General features: G+C 64.1%; 1 protein-coding gene across 1 annotated transcript; it reads left to right on the top strand.

The window, feature by feature from the left end:
- Nucleotides 1–3419: 3419 nt before the first annotated feature.
- B4GALNT4 (beta-1,4-N-acetyl-galactosaminyltransferase 4) lies at nt 3420–15576 on the top strand. The gene is made up of 20 exons (XM_032879869.1): nt 3420–3787; nt 6824–6927; nt 7290–7385; nt 7471–7566; nt 7649–7739; nt 7821–7921; nt 8102–8169; nt 8360–8438; nt 9642–9708; nt 9852–9986; nt 10059–10168; nt 10247–10347; nt 10443–10540; nt 10609–11521; nt 13299–13588; nt 13736–13889; nt 13992–14064; nt 14169–14322; nt 14670–14796; nt 15286–15576. Exons 1-20 carry the CDS (start codon nt 3637–3639, stop codon nt 15407–15409), a joined length of 3132 nt encoding a protein of 1043 aa, XP_032735760.1. The 5' UTR covers nt 3420–3636; the 3' UTR covers nt 15410–15576.

The following is a 15576-nucleotide window of genomic DNA, read 5'->3' as shown; positions in this document are numbered from 1 at the left end:
GCAGTTTCCTCGCTGTTCTGCAGACTGGAAGTCTCAGACCAGGGAGCCAGGGCAGTGGGGTCCTGGGTTGCAAGCGGCCCCCCTCAGTGTGCACACGTGGCCTCTCCCTGTGTGCGTGCTCCCCGACGTTTCCTCTCTAAGCTCACTAATCCTGTGAGACCAGGTCCCCACCCTCAGGACCTCATCGAACCCTACCTACCTCCCCCAAACCCCAGCTCCAAAGGCCATCACTGCAGATTAGGGCTTCAACGTATGAATTTAGGGGGATGCAAACATCCAGTCCACAGCAGAAAGTTGTACCTGAATCACTGGGATAGAAAGTCACGGAGCCCTAACTGATCTCCAGGGCTAGGCCAGTCCGCAGACCACAGACCCAGAGCCCCCTGGACAATGGCCAGGCCAGTGCCCCTGAGGCCCCCAAGAGGGCACTTACCATGTGCCTATAATGGGAAAGAAGAAATCCTAGGCTTTTCGGGGACATTGGCTCTGAACTGAGGTTGATTCCTGGAGACTCAAAATACCACTGTGACCCCCAGTCAGGGGAGAGGCTCAGGGAGGGTAGGTGATCAATGCTGTCTTGGTCCTGTCCATCTCCCCGTGGCTCCAGAGGGTCCCTGAACCTATCTGCGGTTACTACCTTGTGGCAGAAGTCACGACTGGCGGGTAGCAGGACCCCACCTTGGTTTCCTGGTCCCTGGAGTGGGGGCTGTTAAGGTGGGAAAGGCCAGGTAGAACCCCAGAATGGCTCCTACCTGGGAAAATAGTAAGGCGAGAGCAGTAAGGCATCTCCGGAGGGACCGCAGGAACAAGAGCCCCAACAAGGACCTAAAGGTGTGGGCGTGGCACTTGGCGGCACGTCCCCGTTTGTCCCTCTGAAGGCGAAGGAGCTGGACTGGGCGGCGACTCCGACGGCAGCTGCTGTCCCTGATGGGCTTTCACTACGTAAGCAGGTCCATGGGGACCCGGATTGCCCTCATCTCTACAGGACCTTGTCTCCATGGGACCTCACATCAGTCCATTACACGGGTGACATCAAGTCGACTGAAGCGGTGAGCAGAAAGCCGCCATTCCGACGACACGTGTGTGCCTAACAGTGAATGAATTCCACAGCGAGTCCCAGGCTTCCCGCGTCTGAACCGTCTAGGGGCCCCGCAGCCCGGTCTGTGTCTAGACTTCCCTTCCTAAAAGCGAGTGGCTGCATGCAGTCCCTTCTAGGAAGAAACAGATGCAGTGACGTGCGTCTTGCTGTTCAGGAGACACTCATGCCTCATTCGGGTCCCTTACCCGAGTGACCGGGCACCAAAGGAGGGTGTGCATGTAGGCCCCGCCCAGGCTGCCTCGCAAACTCTCCGTCCTGTTTCCCCCACCCACAAAGGGCTCAGGCATCCCACCCGCCTACCGCCTCTGGCTGTCCCACAGCACCTCTCTGCGCAGACCATCCGCAGCGCCGTCACATTCCGGAGAAAGCCGGCCCACCTGCCAGTGGGCAGAGACACGTGTGGCTTGCAGAAAACACGAGAGACAGAAGCACACCGCTGCTGGCACGCTCAAATCGCGGTCTGGTATGTTTCAGTGCAGGTGCAGATCGTGCAAATGTGGACGGCGGGCTGGAGGACAAGGCAAGGAACGGGCGGTGGGGGAGGAGGTTTGACAGTGGGCACTGTCCACACGGAGGGTGACAGAAGGCCGTAAGGGCAGAATATGGCCTGCTTGATTCCAGTCCCCATGGTTAAAAAGAAAGGACACCAAGACTGCAACTTCCTGCGCAATGTGTCCAGGACACAGTGGGGTCCCTGTCCCCTCCTTTCCAACCTGGGTGGCCTGTGACAGCATGTGGTAGAACTGGCGTTGGTGGGTGCTGGAGGGTGATGACCCAACAGGCACTTTGCCCCCTTTGCTGGAGTCCCGACGCTGCCTCCTGGGAGTGCCCCCATCGGGGTGCCCTGCTTAACCACGCCAGCTGGGCGCCAACACCGGGTGCAGCCAGTGCTGGCCCAGCCATTAGGGTCACCCCAGCCCTTCATTCTCCCCACTTGAGGCGCGTCACATCATAGAGCAGAGAAAAGCTGTCCCGCTGGGCTCTAAACTCCTGACCCACAGAATCCATGAACCTCGGTGGCCATCCCGCATCACTCATGTTGGGGTGGCCTGTGGCTCAGTAACACAGAAGTGGGGCAGGCGGAGGAGAGGAGAAGGGGAGAAGGGCCAGTCTGGCCGTTGGACAGAGGGAAGGGATGGAGTGGCCCAGGAAAGAATGGGAACCAGGTGGGGCAAAGTTCAACCTCCACCCACACTCCCCTCCACCCTCGAGTTCAGCAAGACCTGCTCCCCAGACCCCAGCATTCCAAGCCAAAGTGGAAGTGGGAGAGCTGTTGCACCCCTCCTGCTCTCTCGGTATGTCCTGCCGGCGACCCGGATAAAGCCCCGTGCTTTTGAGTCTCCTCAGTCTCACCTCCATGGCAGACCCCACACTCCTGCCCCCTCACCCATCATCATCACCTACCACCTGTGCATCTCCCCCAAATTTCCTTTCCCTTTCCTCCACTTTGAGCCCCATTCTTCCGGATTGCACTATTTTCTAGAGGCTTGCTCCAACTCCAAGACGGGGCTGTACCCCATCCTCCAGCTTTCCCCCCACATTTCCTAGGCCCCTGGAGTCCCCTATTTCCTGTCCCTGAGTCCTCTGCTCCCTGTGTCCCCAACGTCCCCCAACTCCTAGCCTGTGCCTTCCACTGCCTCCATCTCTACACACCCCCAATCGCCACCCTGGTGTCCCAGGTCCACATACCCCAGGCCTTTGCACCTCCACTTCTCCCGTGCCCCCTGACTCTGCAGCCTGTCCTCCAAGCAACCGGAGTGGCCCCGTCCTCTGCATCTCCCAGGTCTTCATGCCCGCTCCCTCCCCGCCCACCATGTCCCCTGCCCCGGTCGGTGCCAGCTCGCTCCACGCCCACCAACCCCTCTGCCCCGCCCCCCTCCCCAGTTCTCCGCACCTCCCCATCTCCAAGCTCCTGCGTCTCAGTCCTTCGCACCGCACTGTCCCTTGGGCACCCCCCGACCTCTGTCCCGCGTCCCCGCGTCCTTCGTACCCCCATACGCTCACTCCCCGGTCCCCACACCTCCCCGTCCTCCGTGAAGCCCTCTGCCCCGGTCCCCAGCCCTCGGCGCCTCCAGGTCCCCGCGCCCGCGAGCCGCGCGGCCGGCGCGCCCAGGTGGATGCGCGCGCGTGGCGTGGAGACGAGCTGGCACACCCTACCCCGCCGGCCCCGCCCCCCGCGCCGCCGATTGGCTCCCCGCGGGCTGGCCGGGCCCCGGTTGGCTCGCGCCGCGCGGCCGCCGGGCCCGTTTCACGGTGGGTAGCACCGCAGCGTGGATGCTGCTCGGTCCCGCCGCGGCCCCCAGGAGCGAGGAGCCGGAGCGGCCGGGCGGGGCCGGGCGGGGGGCACCGCCGGGAGCCGCTGCTCCGCCCACCCCGGCCCGCGGCCGAGGGCAGCCCGGGGTCGCGGCCGCACCGTGCGGCCGCGAGCGGCGGACAAAGGGCCATGCGGGGCCGGGAGCTGCGGCGCGGGGCGCGCGGGAGCCGGGGGCCGCAGCGCCGCCGCTGAGCAGGGCCCGAGCGGGGCGGGGCGGGCCGCGATGCCGCGGTTCCCGGTGAAGAAGGTCCGCAAGCAGATCAAGCTTCTGCTGCTGCTGCTGCTGCTCACCTGCGCCGCGTGGCTCACGTACGTGCACCTGAGCCTGGTGCGCCAGGGCCGCGCGCTGCGCCAGCGGCTGGGCTACGGGCGAGGTACGGCGGGGGCGCGCGTCCTGGGGGCGGGGGGCGGTGAGGGCCTCGAGCGGCGCGGGGTCCCGGCCTTCCCGCCGCGCCCGGGGCTCGGCGCCGGCCAGACGCGTCCGGGGACCCTGGTCGCCCTACCCGGCTCGGCGATATTGGGGCGGGGGGCGCGGTTCGGCCCGGCCCGGAGCCCAGTGACGTCAGCAGTGACGTGCGCGACCCTCCTGGGGAGCGTCCCCAAACCTGGGCGGACTCCGGCATCCGACCTGGAGGCAGTAGTGACGGGGTTTACGGTGGGTCTTGGAGGCATGGCCCCCAGGCCCTGCGCGCCGGGACTCTCGGGAAGGCCCTGCACCTCCACCACCTGGCTCCTCAGCAGAGCCTGGTCACCCATCTGCGGGGGGAGGGGGGAGACACAGATCCAGCGTCCAGACCTGGGGCGGGGGGGGGGGGGGGTTGGGGGAAGGGTTTGGAGGGAGCCGACTGGTGCCGCTTGAACGCTTCCCGGAGCAGGTGCCCTAGGTAAACCCGTAACAAGAGACTGAGGTGCTGTTGTGTTGGGGGGTGATGGGGATCCAGCCTGGGGACCCCTGAACTGCCTGGAGTGAACTCCCCAGCTTCTTCCAGCTCACACTCCAGTGAGGACAGCGAACCCCCAAAGCAAATCAGTCCTGCTGACTGTTGTGGGAAAGAGCCAGGGGAGGGGGTCCTGCCCATTCAGCTAAGGGGATCTGGACAGCCTCTTGAAGGGGGTGGGTGCTGAACCCATCTAGAGAAAGAGCGCTCTGGGCAGGAGAAACAAAACTATGAGAACCTGGTGGGAAGGGGAGAAGCAGAAAGCCTGGAACCTGGGGAAGGGGTGTGGGGATGGGAGAGAGGGCAACACCTCAGGGCAGGAGTAACCCCGCCCACACCCATCCTAGCTAAGCGGGAGCAGAAGCCCCTGTGCCCCTGACCCTTCTTAAGGAAGCAGGGAGCTGGGTGTCCTTAGAATGGGAGGTGGGAAGAGAATCTTGCTTCCTTAAGATTCAGAACAATGATTTTGGCTCACAACACCCAGGGCCACTAACCGAGGGGTCCAGACCTCCCTGTTCATTCCCACTCCTGTCTCCCAGTTGCCAGAGCCATCTGCCTCCCCTCTGTGTGCCTGGACACCTGGCTCCACAGATGTCCCAGGCCAGGGGTCTGGAGCTTGTCCCAAACCCCCCTCCCCCACCAGAGTCTACACACCTCACAGCCACCACACTACAGAGAGGCCCCCAGCACTACTTAGTCCCTAAAAGAAGCCCTCCTAACGCCGCTATCTGCAAACAAACAGATAGATAGTCACGCAGTGCATGACCCAGTGACACAGAACAAAACCAGATCCCCTTCCCGAGCCACCTCTGTGGCTTTCCAGGCAACCACAGTCCTCCCCAGCTTGACTTCCTGAGCAGCTAGGGAGTCTAGCTCAGCAACTGGGAGGGGGTGGAGGTGTGGGAACCCCATTTCTGAGTCCCTCTCTGCTCTCAGCCTTGCCAGCAGAGAAGCTGGGTCACTGCTCTCCCTACTCCCAGGTGAGCGGGAGCTGTTCAGGGTCCTGGAAGGTCTGACTCTCAAGAGGCACCTTCCAGGGAAAGCCCCAGCTCATGAGTCTTGGCTCGAGACCCAGCCCCACCTTTGGTCCAGCCACCTGGGCTCCCCCCCAGGGTAGGGCTTGTGAGAAGCTGGCCAGCTGGACATGCTGAGGCCTTTCTGAGTATTGGGTCAGGGCTGTCTTCACTTACAACTGGGGAGGCAGCATTGGAGCGGAGTGGGGGGCTACTTTCCTGGGATCCTGCAAGATACCCGTGTGGCAGGAGGCCTCTGTGGACCTCACTGTGCTGGGGCTCAGCCCCTGCAGGACAGTGGTGGCAGCCTGGCCTGGGACCCCAGCACAGAAAGCTCCTAGTCCCCATGGCCTTAGCTTGGTGGGCAGGGAGTATCGGGGCCAGGCTATGGGGATTTGACTGGGAGCCTCTTAGGGGCTCATCTCCCAGCTGGACAGAGGGCACTGAGGAAGGAAGCCTGAAGAAGGATCAGGTGGGCAGGTCCCACAGGAGTCCCACAGGCAGGAGACCAAGGACAGCTCCCCTGTCCAGCATAAGGGGCTCAGGCCAGTTGTGTCCACACAGGAATCTGGCTCCTCGGGTCTGGATTGAAGGATGAGCACGGACGTCAAAACCCAGGCTTGCTCTAGAGCAGAGGCAGGGCTCCTGGATTGGGGATCCCTGAGTGGAACTACCAAGAGGAGCAGAAGTGGGATGCAATAAAGCCTCCCAGAGCCTCTGGTCCCGGGGGGTGCCCACCCCCGCCCCCGCCTCCAGGGAACAGGGGTACGTTCAGGTCCACAGTTTGGGCAAGAAGTCTGGGAATTTGAGGGAGTCAGGGGCCAGGCAGTACCCCAGGCTAGGGGATGTGTGTAGGGGTGCTAAGCTCTAGAGATGACCCCAGACAGATCCAGGAACAGTTCCTTAGGGGTACAGTCTCTCTCCAGAGCCACGTTGGCCCCAGGTCCTCCAGCAGCCTAACCAGTGTGTCTGTCCCTCATCCGTACAGGCTGGTGCCAGGGCTCCTCCGGTCCTGGACCCCCACTCCGAGGGCAGCAGGTGGCACATGTGCCATACGCTGGGGTTGGTGTAGGGTTAAGACAAAGCCCCAGCTTTCCCAGTAACAAGTTCTAGCACCAGCCCCTAGCAGGGTTTGATAAGGGAGGGAGACACAGAACACGGCAGTACAAGTGCTGAGGGCGCTTCCCGGGGCCTTCCTGTCGGCAGAGCCCCTGCCCTAGGTCTCACACAGCTCTGCTCACTGGTCAGGGAGCTCGGAGAAGCCAGGCAGAGGCCTGGAGAGGGGCTGCCTGCCCCCTAGGTGGGATGTGGGAGAAGGGCCCAGCCTCCGCGCTGTAAGTGGGGTGTTGAGTACCACAAGGGAGCAAGAGACCCCACTGCCCCCAGCTGACACCCCGCAGCAGGGGCTGTGTCATGGAGTGAGCCCAGGCCCCGCTCATGCCCCACGTGCCCCCCACAGATGGGGAGAAGCTGAGCGGCGTCACCGAGGGCAGGGGCATCCGCGCCGCACTGTCCACGCAGAGGGCGGAGGACTCCAGTGAGAGCCGGGAGGAGGCACAGGTGGTGAGCAGGGCTGTGGGAAGGGACACGCGTGCAGCACACACTCGCATGCCGGGGCCTCGGACACCGTGGCTGTGTGTGGAGAATGTGGGTTAGGCACGGCCCAGACACAGGCAGCCCCCCCTGGAGCTCCGGCTGGGGGCGGTGGTGTCACGAGTGGTGCCCATGTGGGCTGGCCCAGGTCTACCCAGCAGGTGTGAGGAGCCCCGGCTGTGTGTGGCCGGGGCACCGTGGCTTGGGATGTTACGGCTAGATGTGTGCAGGGGAGTCCTTGGGAAGTTTGTGTGCCGCTGGCTGTGGTCGTGTGACCCCTCCCTGCCCTCCCATTTCTCAGCTTTGACCCTGGTGCCTTTTCTGTCCCGCAGCCCGATGGCCGGGACCCAAACGCGCTGTTTCCCGCGGGGGCTGGAAAGCCGCCCCCTCTGAACCTCACTCATCAGGCGCCTCCGTGGGGGGACGAGGTGAGCTCCGCTCGGCCCACCTGCCGTGGGCTTCGGGGGGTGTGGAGTGGGCTTCGCGGAAGGTAAGCCCCCTCCCGCCCCCCAGTACAAGGGGCAGGTGAACCTGCACGTGTTTGAGGACTGGTGCGGCGGCGCCGTGGGCCACCTACGGAGGAACCTGCACTTCCCGCTGTTCCCTCACGTGAGTTCTGAGGGGCAGGGCGGCCCCCGGGGTGGGAAGGGGCAGCCCCCAGGCTCTGACGGCACAGCCTGCCGCCCCCCAGACGCGCACCACCGTGAAGAAGCTGGCTGTGTCCCCCAAGTGGAAGAACTACGGGCTGCGGATTTTCGGCTTCATCCACCCGGCGAGAGACGGTGCGAGGGTGGCGTCGTGCCGGGGAGGGGAGATCCCAAGGGGCCCCACACCCGCCCTGAGTCCCCGTCCTGTGGCCTTAGGAGACGTCCAGTTCTCTGTGGCTTCAGACGACAACTCTGAGTTCTGGCTGAGCCCAAACGAGAGCCCGGCGAGTGCCCAGCTGGTGGCCTTTGTGGGCAAGGTACCCTGAACCCCACAGCCCTCCTGCCCTCGCCCCTCCACCCACACCCCCGTCTGTCTCCACTGGGCCTCCTGCTGCCTCCAGAACCTGTCTCCTCCGGCTTTTAAGGGACAGGGGCTGGATGAGGCTGGGGCCTCCGAGGAGGGGGGGCCCCTCCTTCCCTCCTGTGTTGCTTCCCAGACCGGCTCAGAGTGGACAGCACCTGGAGAATTCACCAAGTTCAGCTCCCAGGTCTCCAAGCCCAAGCGGTGAGTGACTGGGAGTGTGTGTGTGCATGAGTGTGCACACATTTGGACACACATGAACCACTGCACTTGGGCCGACCTGTCAAACCAGCCTGGGGGGTCACCCCTGAGCACCCCATCCTCTCTGCGTGCCCTGTTTGGAGCCCGTGGGGGCGTGGCAGAGGCATGTCCCCCTGATTCCTTGTTTCCCCAGGCTCATGGCCTCCCGGAGGTACTACTTCGAGCTGCTGCACAAGCAGGACGACCGAGGCTCAGACCACGTGGAAGTGGGCGTGAGTGTGGCCTGCCATCTGTGGGCTTCTAGAGGGTCTACCTTCCTTCCCCTGCCCCTCTGCTCCCAGCACTCCCTTCAAGGCAATGGTGTGGACCCTGCCCCCCCTCCCGGGAGGTCCTGTCCAGGTGGCAAAGCAGACCCTCAGGGACAGGGCCCGAGGCCAGCTCTGTCTGCTCAGAGAGGCTTCAGGACGAACCGCGCTCCAGTAGCGTCTGGAGAGATGAGGCATTCCTAGGACAAGCCCAGGAGGAGAGACTCTGGGAGGCAGGTGCACTGGGTGAATTCCAGATCCCAAGAAAAGCAGAGGAATGTGAACACCCGGCATTCTTCTAGAACCTCAAGGGGTCCAGTGGCCAGCTAGGGCCTGCAGTGCCAACGCTGGACAGCTCTGGCTTTGTCCTGGGAAAGAAGCAGTGGAGTTTGCATTTCAGGAAAAACCCTGTGGCCACTGTTGCAGAGAGCCTGGGGGGAAGGGGTCTTTTATGTGCGGTCCCTGAACCAGGGAGGTGGGAAAGGAAGAAGTGGCAGGTGCAGGGGGCAGGGGGTGTGCCCAAGACAGAGGGCCTGAGCCTGGTGGTGTGTGGCGTGAAGATTAGGTTGGGGTGGGGGTTCTCAGCCCCAGTTCTGTGGGATGTCCCAGGTGTCGGGTGTATGTGACAGGCACCTCCCAGCTCAGTGGGCAGGGGGTCAGGACTGGAGACGCAGGTTTAGGGTGATCTTCTGGAAGACAAGGGTGTGCCAGGAGGACCCAGAATGAGCTAGGAAGGGACGAGGGCCTAGAACAGCTCCTAGGAACCCCAGCTTGAGAGGAGGGAAGGAGGGACAGAGCCTGCAAAGGAGACTGAGAAGGAGCAGCCACAGGAGTGGGGAAACAGGGAGGGGGAGATCTGGTGAGATGAGGTGTGCTGGCCCCTGGAAGGTGGGCTGTGACTCCAGGACAGCAGTAGCTGTAGAATGGGGAAGCAGGCCGCAGGAAAGTCCTAGCCAGCAGCAGGCAAGGGAGTGCTTAGGGTGTCAGGCAAGGCCTGGAGGGAGCACTGGGGGGGTGGGGGTCCTTACCTGCCACCAAGAAGTTCCCTGTATCCTTGAAGGGGCTGCCCCGCTAGTTCCCCACGCCCACACCAGAGAAGACCCATTCCTTTCCAGCTGTTTCCATTCTCGACCCCACCCTTTGGTCCTGACCACTCTCTTCCTCCCCCAGTGGCGAGCCTTCTTGCCGGGCCTGAAGTTTGAGGTTATAGGCTCTGCTCACATCTCCTTGTACACAGGTGCGGAGCCCAGTACCTCCCTGGGGAGAGGGGTAGGCTCCTGATGGGGGGGTCTCTTTGAGATGGGCTTGTATGTGGGTGGGGAGGGTTGAGGAGTGGTGTCTGGGTATTCCTGGGGACCCCACACATCCCTCTGCCCCCAGATGAGTCATCCCTGAAGATGGACCACGTGGCCCACGTCCCTCAGTCTCCGGCTAGCCATGTGGGGGGGCACCTGCCTCAGGAGGAGCCCAGAGCCGACATGCTGCGCCCGGACCCCCGAGACACCTTCTTCCTCAGTGAGAGGGGACCCCGGAGGGGGGCGGGGTGGGGACACCCAGCCTGCCACTCTGTGACCGCCTGTCCCACAGCTCCTCGTGTGGAGCCTTCAAGTCTGGAGAATGTGCTGGAGCCGTGCGCCTATGCCCCCACGTATGTCGTCAAGGACTTCCCCATCGCCAGATACCAGGGATTGCAGTTTGTAAGTGCCCCTCCCCAAGACCCTCCTGAGACCTGACCTCCCTCCCAGGGTCCCCTGAGCCCTCTGCCCCGCCCGCAGGTGTACCTGTCCTTCGTCTACCCCAATGATCATACGCGCCTCACTCACATGGAGACGGAAAACAAGTGCTTCTACCGGGAGTCGCCGCTGTACTTGGAAAGGTGGGGGGGTAGTTCGTGGTGCACCCGCCAGGAATGAGGGCGGGGCCTCTTGAGGGAGGCGGGGTGTCCTCTCTGATGCCCCGTCCCCACCCCAGGTTTGGGTTCTATAAGTACATGAAGATGGACAGGGAGGAGGGGGAGGAAGACGAAGAGGAGGGGCAGCGCCGAGCCTTCCTCTTCCTCAACCCGGACGGTGAGTGCCCCCCACGCCCCCAGCGCGTGCCCACCTGGGCGTGGCCGGCTTAGCCATGCTTCCCACAGACTTCCTGGACGATGAGGACGAGGGGGAGCTGCTGGACCATCTGGAGCCTACGGAGGCGTCCCTCCTGCAGAGCGGCCGCCGATCCCCGTCCCCGGTGGCCCCCACCACACCTCCGGGACCCCAGCCCACCGCGCCAGCGCCTCCCAGCACCCGGGACCTGCCAACCCCCAGGCGCTCCCGGGCGCTGAGCTGGGCTGCCCGGGCTGCGCGCCCCCTGCCCCTCTTCTTGGGCCACGCCCTGCGCCCCCGAGCAGCCGCTGAGCAGCCGCCCCCAAAGGTGTATGTGACACGGGTGCGGCCGAGACTGCGGGCCCCCTCGCAGGCCCTGGCACCTCTCAGCCCCCGAGGCCCGCCCTGGCCGCCCTTCCCCGGAGTCTTCCTCCGTCCCAGACCACTTCCGCGGGTGCAGCTGCGGGCCCCCCCGCACCCGCCCCAGTCTCGAGGCCACAGGACCGGTGGCTCCCCCGCCACAGAGCTGAGGCCCTCTGCCCGGGCGCAGGCCACCCAGGGGAGCCGGGAGGGCCAGCTGCGCATGCTGGGCCTCCCGGGACCCACCACGGACTTGAACTTGTCATCAGAAGCACAGCCAGTGACCTCCTTCCTGAGCTTGTCCCAGGTGTCCAGGCCGCAGGTGCCTGGGCAGGACGCGGAGGAGGAGGAGGGGGAAGCTGACGAAGCTGGGGCCCAGGGCGAGGACAGCGAGGAGGTAGGCGGGCCCCCCCGCGGCCGCTGGCGCGAGGACGCCATCGACTGGCAGCGCACGTTCAGCGTGGGCGCGATGGACTTGGAGCTGCTGCGCTCGGACTGGAATGACCTGCGCTGCAACGTGTCGGGGAACCTGCAGCTGCCGGAGGCTGAGGCCGTGGACGTGGTGGCTCAGTATATGGAGCGGCTCAACGCCCACCATGGCGGGTATGGGGAGGGCGGCCATGGGGGGAGGCCCCAGCCTCTGTGGCACCTTCGGACTTTCCCCGGGGCCCGGGGTACTGACCTGGGAGCGCACATACACCCCTAGGGAAGAGTCTTCTCTGCTTGTCTCGCTCTGCCTTCTGGGGCTTCTTCTTGTCCAGGGTGAGAAGCCTCAGACGCCCCCAACACACACACACACAGCCAGCGGGGCAGTGGGGCGCTGGCGGCTGTGTCCTGCACCTCCAGGCCCCACACTGTCACCGTGGGCCTGAGCCCAGGAATGAATCTGAGCCAGCCAGGTCTCTCCTCCAGATAGAGACACGTCCAGAAGTCAAGCCGAGAGTCCCTGGACCCCTCCTCCTCCCACGGCACAACGCTACTGGGTCTTCCAGGAGGGTCCGCCTCTGACTCCAGAGGCGGGCACAGGGCTCCTGCCCCATGGCTGACTCTGGGCTTCCCCAGGCCCCAGGAATCTAGGCCTGTCTCCACCCCCACGTAGGTAGCAGTGTGGCAAGTGGGAGGCCTCAGCTTGGCCCCATTGGAGCCATGGTGAGTTCTGAGTTGTGTGAGCCGTGAAGGACGGGCAAAATCCGCAAAGACAGCGGTGGTAGCAAAGGCACTGGAACAGGCAGCCAGGCGCCTGGTATGCAGAGGATGGAGAGGGGGCCGTTGTGGGCCTTGAGCAACTCGCCCCCCCACCGCCATTTTTCTTACGTTCGATACACGGTTTTGAGCAGGACAGGGATTTGACCTGTCTGGGTTGAAGACAGGCCTGTTGCTGCCTTGGAGAGGAGCAGACAGGATGGGAAGCTCACAGGGGCCGTGAGTGACAGGCTAGATCGAGGGCCCATGATGGGCCGCGTGGGGGGGGCAGGGGTTTGATTCCAGGTGGCCGAGCATGAGCCCTTGGTTCTGAGCTTCCTGAGAGCAGGGTAGGAACAGCCCACGGAGAGTGTAGGTGGACCCAGAGCATTGGGGACAGAAAGTCCTTGACACTGGGAGAGCATAGTGGGGATGGCGGGGGATAGGAGGGGAATGTACCCCTTGGAGGTCACCCAGGTGGGCTCCCCTAGGGAGGGGTGCTGCCTGCAAAGGGCGGACAAGCGGCAGAATGGAAGAAGCCACCTTAGCAAGGGCAGGACCTTGTTTTCCCAGGAGGAGAAGCCTCTGCTTGAAGGCAGAGTGGAGGAGGAAAGATACTCAGCAGGGCCAGACAGGGGGAAGGGGCAGAAGCGGGGGTGGGGCACCTTCCCTCAGGGCCTTAGAAAGAACAGCAGAGGGTTGCTGCAAGCAGGCCAGACTGGATACCCCAGAACAAAGACCCTGGAGGAAGAGGAAGTCGGTTTACCCAGCAATGGGGTACTGAAGGCCCCATAGAATCTGCCTATGGTCCTAGAGTGCCGCTCTAAGACCTCCGAGCCTCCTTGTTCTGTGGACAGTGGGTGGCCCCGAGGCTTTCTGAGCACGTCCTAAAGATCACTGGATGTGAGTGGTGGCAGGAAGACCGCAGAAGAGGAAAGGACCGGCCTGGGCTTGGGGACGCCTCCAAGTGTACGCTACTGTAGGGTGGGAGAGGCACACGGTGTGGGCCTGTCTTCTGGGAGCTCCCCAGCAGGGCACGAGGTGTGAGGGGGCTGTGGCAGCCTGGTAGGGAAGAGGATTCCCAGCAGCTACCCCAGCCCCAGCTGAGCGGCTCCCTGGTTTCTGGGTCTTGGGGGCGGGGAAGGAGGAGGAACGCAAGGTCGAAGCCCAAGGGTGCTGACCCATCCCCGCTTCCCAGGCGCTACGCGCTTCTGCGCATCGTGAACGTGGAGAAGCGCCGAGACTCTGCGCGCGGAAGCCGCTTCCTCCTGGAGCTGGAGCTGCAAGAGCGTGGAGGCGGCCGCCTGCGTCTGTCCGAGTACGTCTTCCTGCGGCTGCCGGGAGCCCACGCGGGAGACATAGACAGGGAGGGAGAGAGTCCTGAGCCAGCGCCCGCCGCTTCCACACGGCCAGACGGCCGCCCGGAGCTCTGCCGGCCACTGCGCCTGGCGTGGCGCCAGGACGTGATGGTACACTTCATCGTGCCAGGTGCGTGGGAGTGCCGTGGGCCCAGGCACCCGGGATGCGGGGTGGGGTTCCAGGAGCCCTCCTATCGAGGCGAGGGAGCACCACTGGCCGTGGAGGGGGACCGCAGAGTCAGCTTGGGATGGACTCGGTGGCACCATCTTCCTCCAGTGAAGAACCAGGCGCGCTGGGTGGCACAGTTCCTGGCCGACATGGCCGCGCTGCACGCCCGCACGGGGGACTCCCACTTCAGCGTCATCCTGGTGGACTTTGAGAGCGAGGATATGGATGTGGAACGGGCCTTGAGCGCAGCTCGGCTGCCCCGGTAACAGTGCCCTCCACCCCTGCTGGGGAGGACCAAGCGCATCCTGCCTCCTCCAGGAGGTGGGTTTTCCTACCTCTGCCCCTGCTCTCCCTCACCCCCCAGGTACCAGTACCTGAGGCGAACTGGAAACTTTGAGCGCTCAGCGGGCTTGCAAGCTGGCGTGGATGCCGTGGAGGTGCGCAGGCCGGTGGGGAGAGCCGAGTGGGCGGAGCCAAGGGAGGAGCTCAGCTAGGGGAGGAGGGGAGGGGACTCAGGTGTCCCCGTGACCTCCACCTCCAGGATGCCAGCAGCATCGTTTTCCTCTGCGACCTGCACATCCATTTCCCCCCCAACATCCTGGACGGCATCCGCAAGCACTGCGTGGAGGGCAAGCTGGCCTTCGCACCTGTGGTCATGCGCCTGGGCTGCGGGAGCTCGCCGGGGGACCCTCATGGTAAGGCCCTGCTGCCCCCACCCCGGTGACCCTGGAAGTCCCACCAATGCCAGGGCAGAATCTCGGCCCCTGGGGGCCTCTCCCAACTCCTGAAGTAGGCCTGGGGACCCATCAGTGCCCCTCGTCCACAAACCCAGGTACCCCCCAGCACCTCCAGGATCATGCCTGCCCCTAGGGACCTCCTCCAGCACCCTCACTCTTGGGCAGGGCTCCAGATTATGACCCCGCCCACAGAGGGGTGACCCCTGAGAGCCCCTCTGGGGATGGGACCCTGTACCAGACCCACTCCTGAGGTTGGGGAGGAAGGCTTGCAAGACCTGGGGTCTGAAGGCCATCTCCCTGCCCAGGTTACTGGGAGGTGAATGGCTTTGGCCTCTTCGGGATCTACAAGTCAGACTTCGACCGCGTCGGAGGCATGAACACTGAGGAGTTCCGTGACCAGTGGGGGGGCGAGGACTGGGAGCTCCTGGACAGGTGACCACCTCCCCACCCCTCAGCTAGACTAAGGATACTTCCACAGCTTCCTCTGAGTGGGAAGGGGCAGGCTGAGGGGCCTTCATGTGTGCAGGGTCTCTGTGCTTCTGCTTCATCTCCCAGGATCTGGGGGCCTGGGGAGAAACTCTTCGACCGCCCCAACCCCCAAAACCCCTTTGGGTCCTACAGACTCAGGGACAGCCTTGGAACAGACCGTGTCCCCAGATTCCATAGTTCTGTCGTGGTCCTGAGTCCCCATCCCCCACCAGAACCCTGCAGTAGGGGCATCCCTCACACATCCAGCCCCTGGGCCAGGGCCCTGACCACGCCCTTCCTGCCTACCCCAGGTTCCAGAAGAATCAGAGCAGCCACAGTGAACTCCTACCACCCAGGTCCTGACACCAGCACCCCCCCAAAACACACACCCTATAGGCTTAGGGGCAGCTCTGCCACGGCGCCCCAGGGTCCTGACACCCCCTGTCTACCCAGGGTCCTGCAGGCAGGGCTGGAGGTGGAGCGGCTCCGACTGAGGAACTTTTACCACCACTACCACTCCAAGCGGGGAATGTGGGCCACACGCAGCCGGAAGGGCTCCCGCACAGAGGGCCCTTGAGGACAGGGCGACCGCTCCCAGCCCCTGGCTGCAGCCCTGTGGTGGGAGCTGGAGGCCAGGCCCTGAGCCTGGTCCCTGGGGACCTGGCAGGGCTCATCCCAGGGGCACAGCCACCACCTGTGCCTGGCCCACAGGGGCCACCACCTCCCCCCCCCACCCCTGTGCCC

This window comes from Lontra canadensis, unplaced genomic scaffold, assembly GCF_010015895.1.
Source record: "Lontra canadensis isolate GAN:19392208 unplaced genomic scaffold, GSC_riverotter_1.0 scaffold66, whole genome shotgun sequence".
NCBI lineage: Eukaryota > Metazoa > Chordata > Mammalia > Carnivora > Mustelidae > Lontra > Lontra canadensis.
This window is presented reverse-complemented; position numbering and strand designations above follow the sequence as displayed.

Excerpts from the sequence above, each read along its gene's own strand:
- B4GALNT4 (XM_032879869.1), top strand. The coding sequence starts at position 3,637 with ATGCCGCGGTTCCCGGTGAAGAAGGTCCGCAAGCAGATCAAGCTTCTG. Across the intron at positions 6,928-7,289 it reads GCCGGGAGGAGGCACAGGTG|CCCGATGGCCGGGACCCAAA; the intron begins GTGAGCAGGGCT and ends TCTGTCCCGCAG. Across the intron at positions 14,323-14,669 it reads CTCGCCGGGGGACCCTCATG|GTTACTGGGAGGTGAATGGC; the intron begins GTAAGGCCCTGC and ends CTCCCTGCCCAG.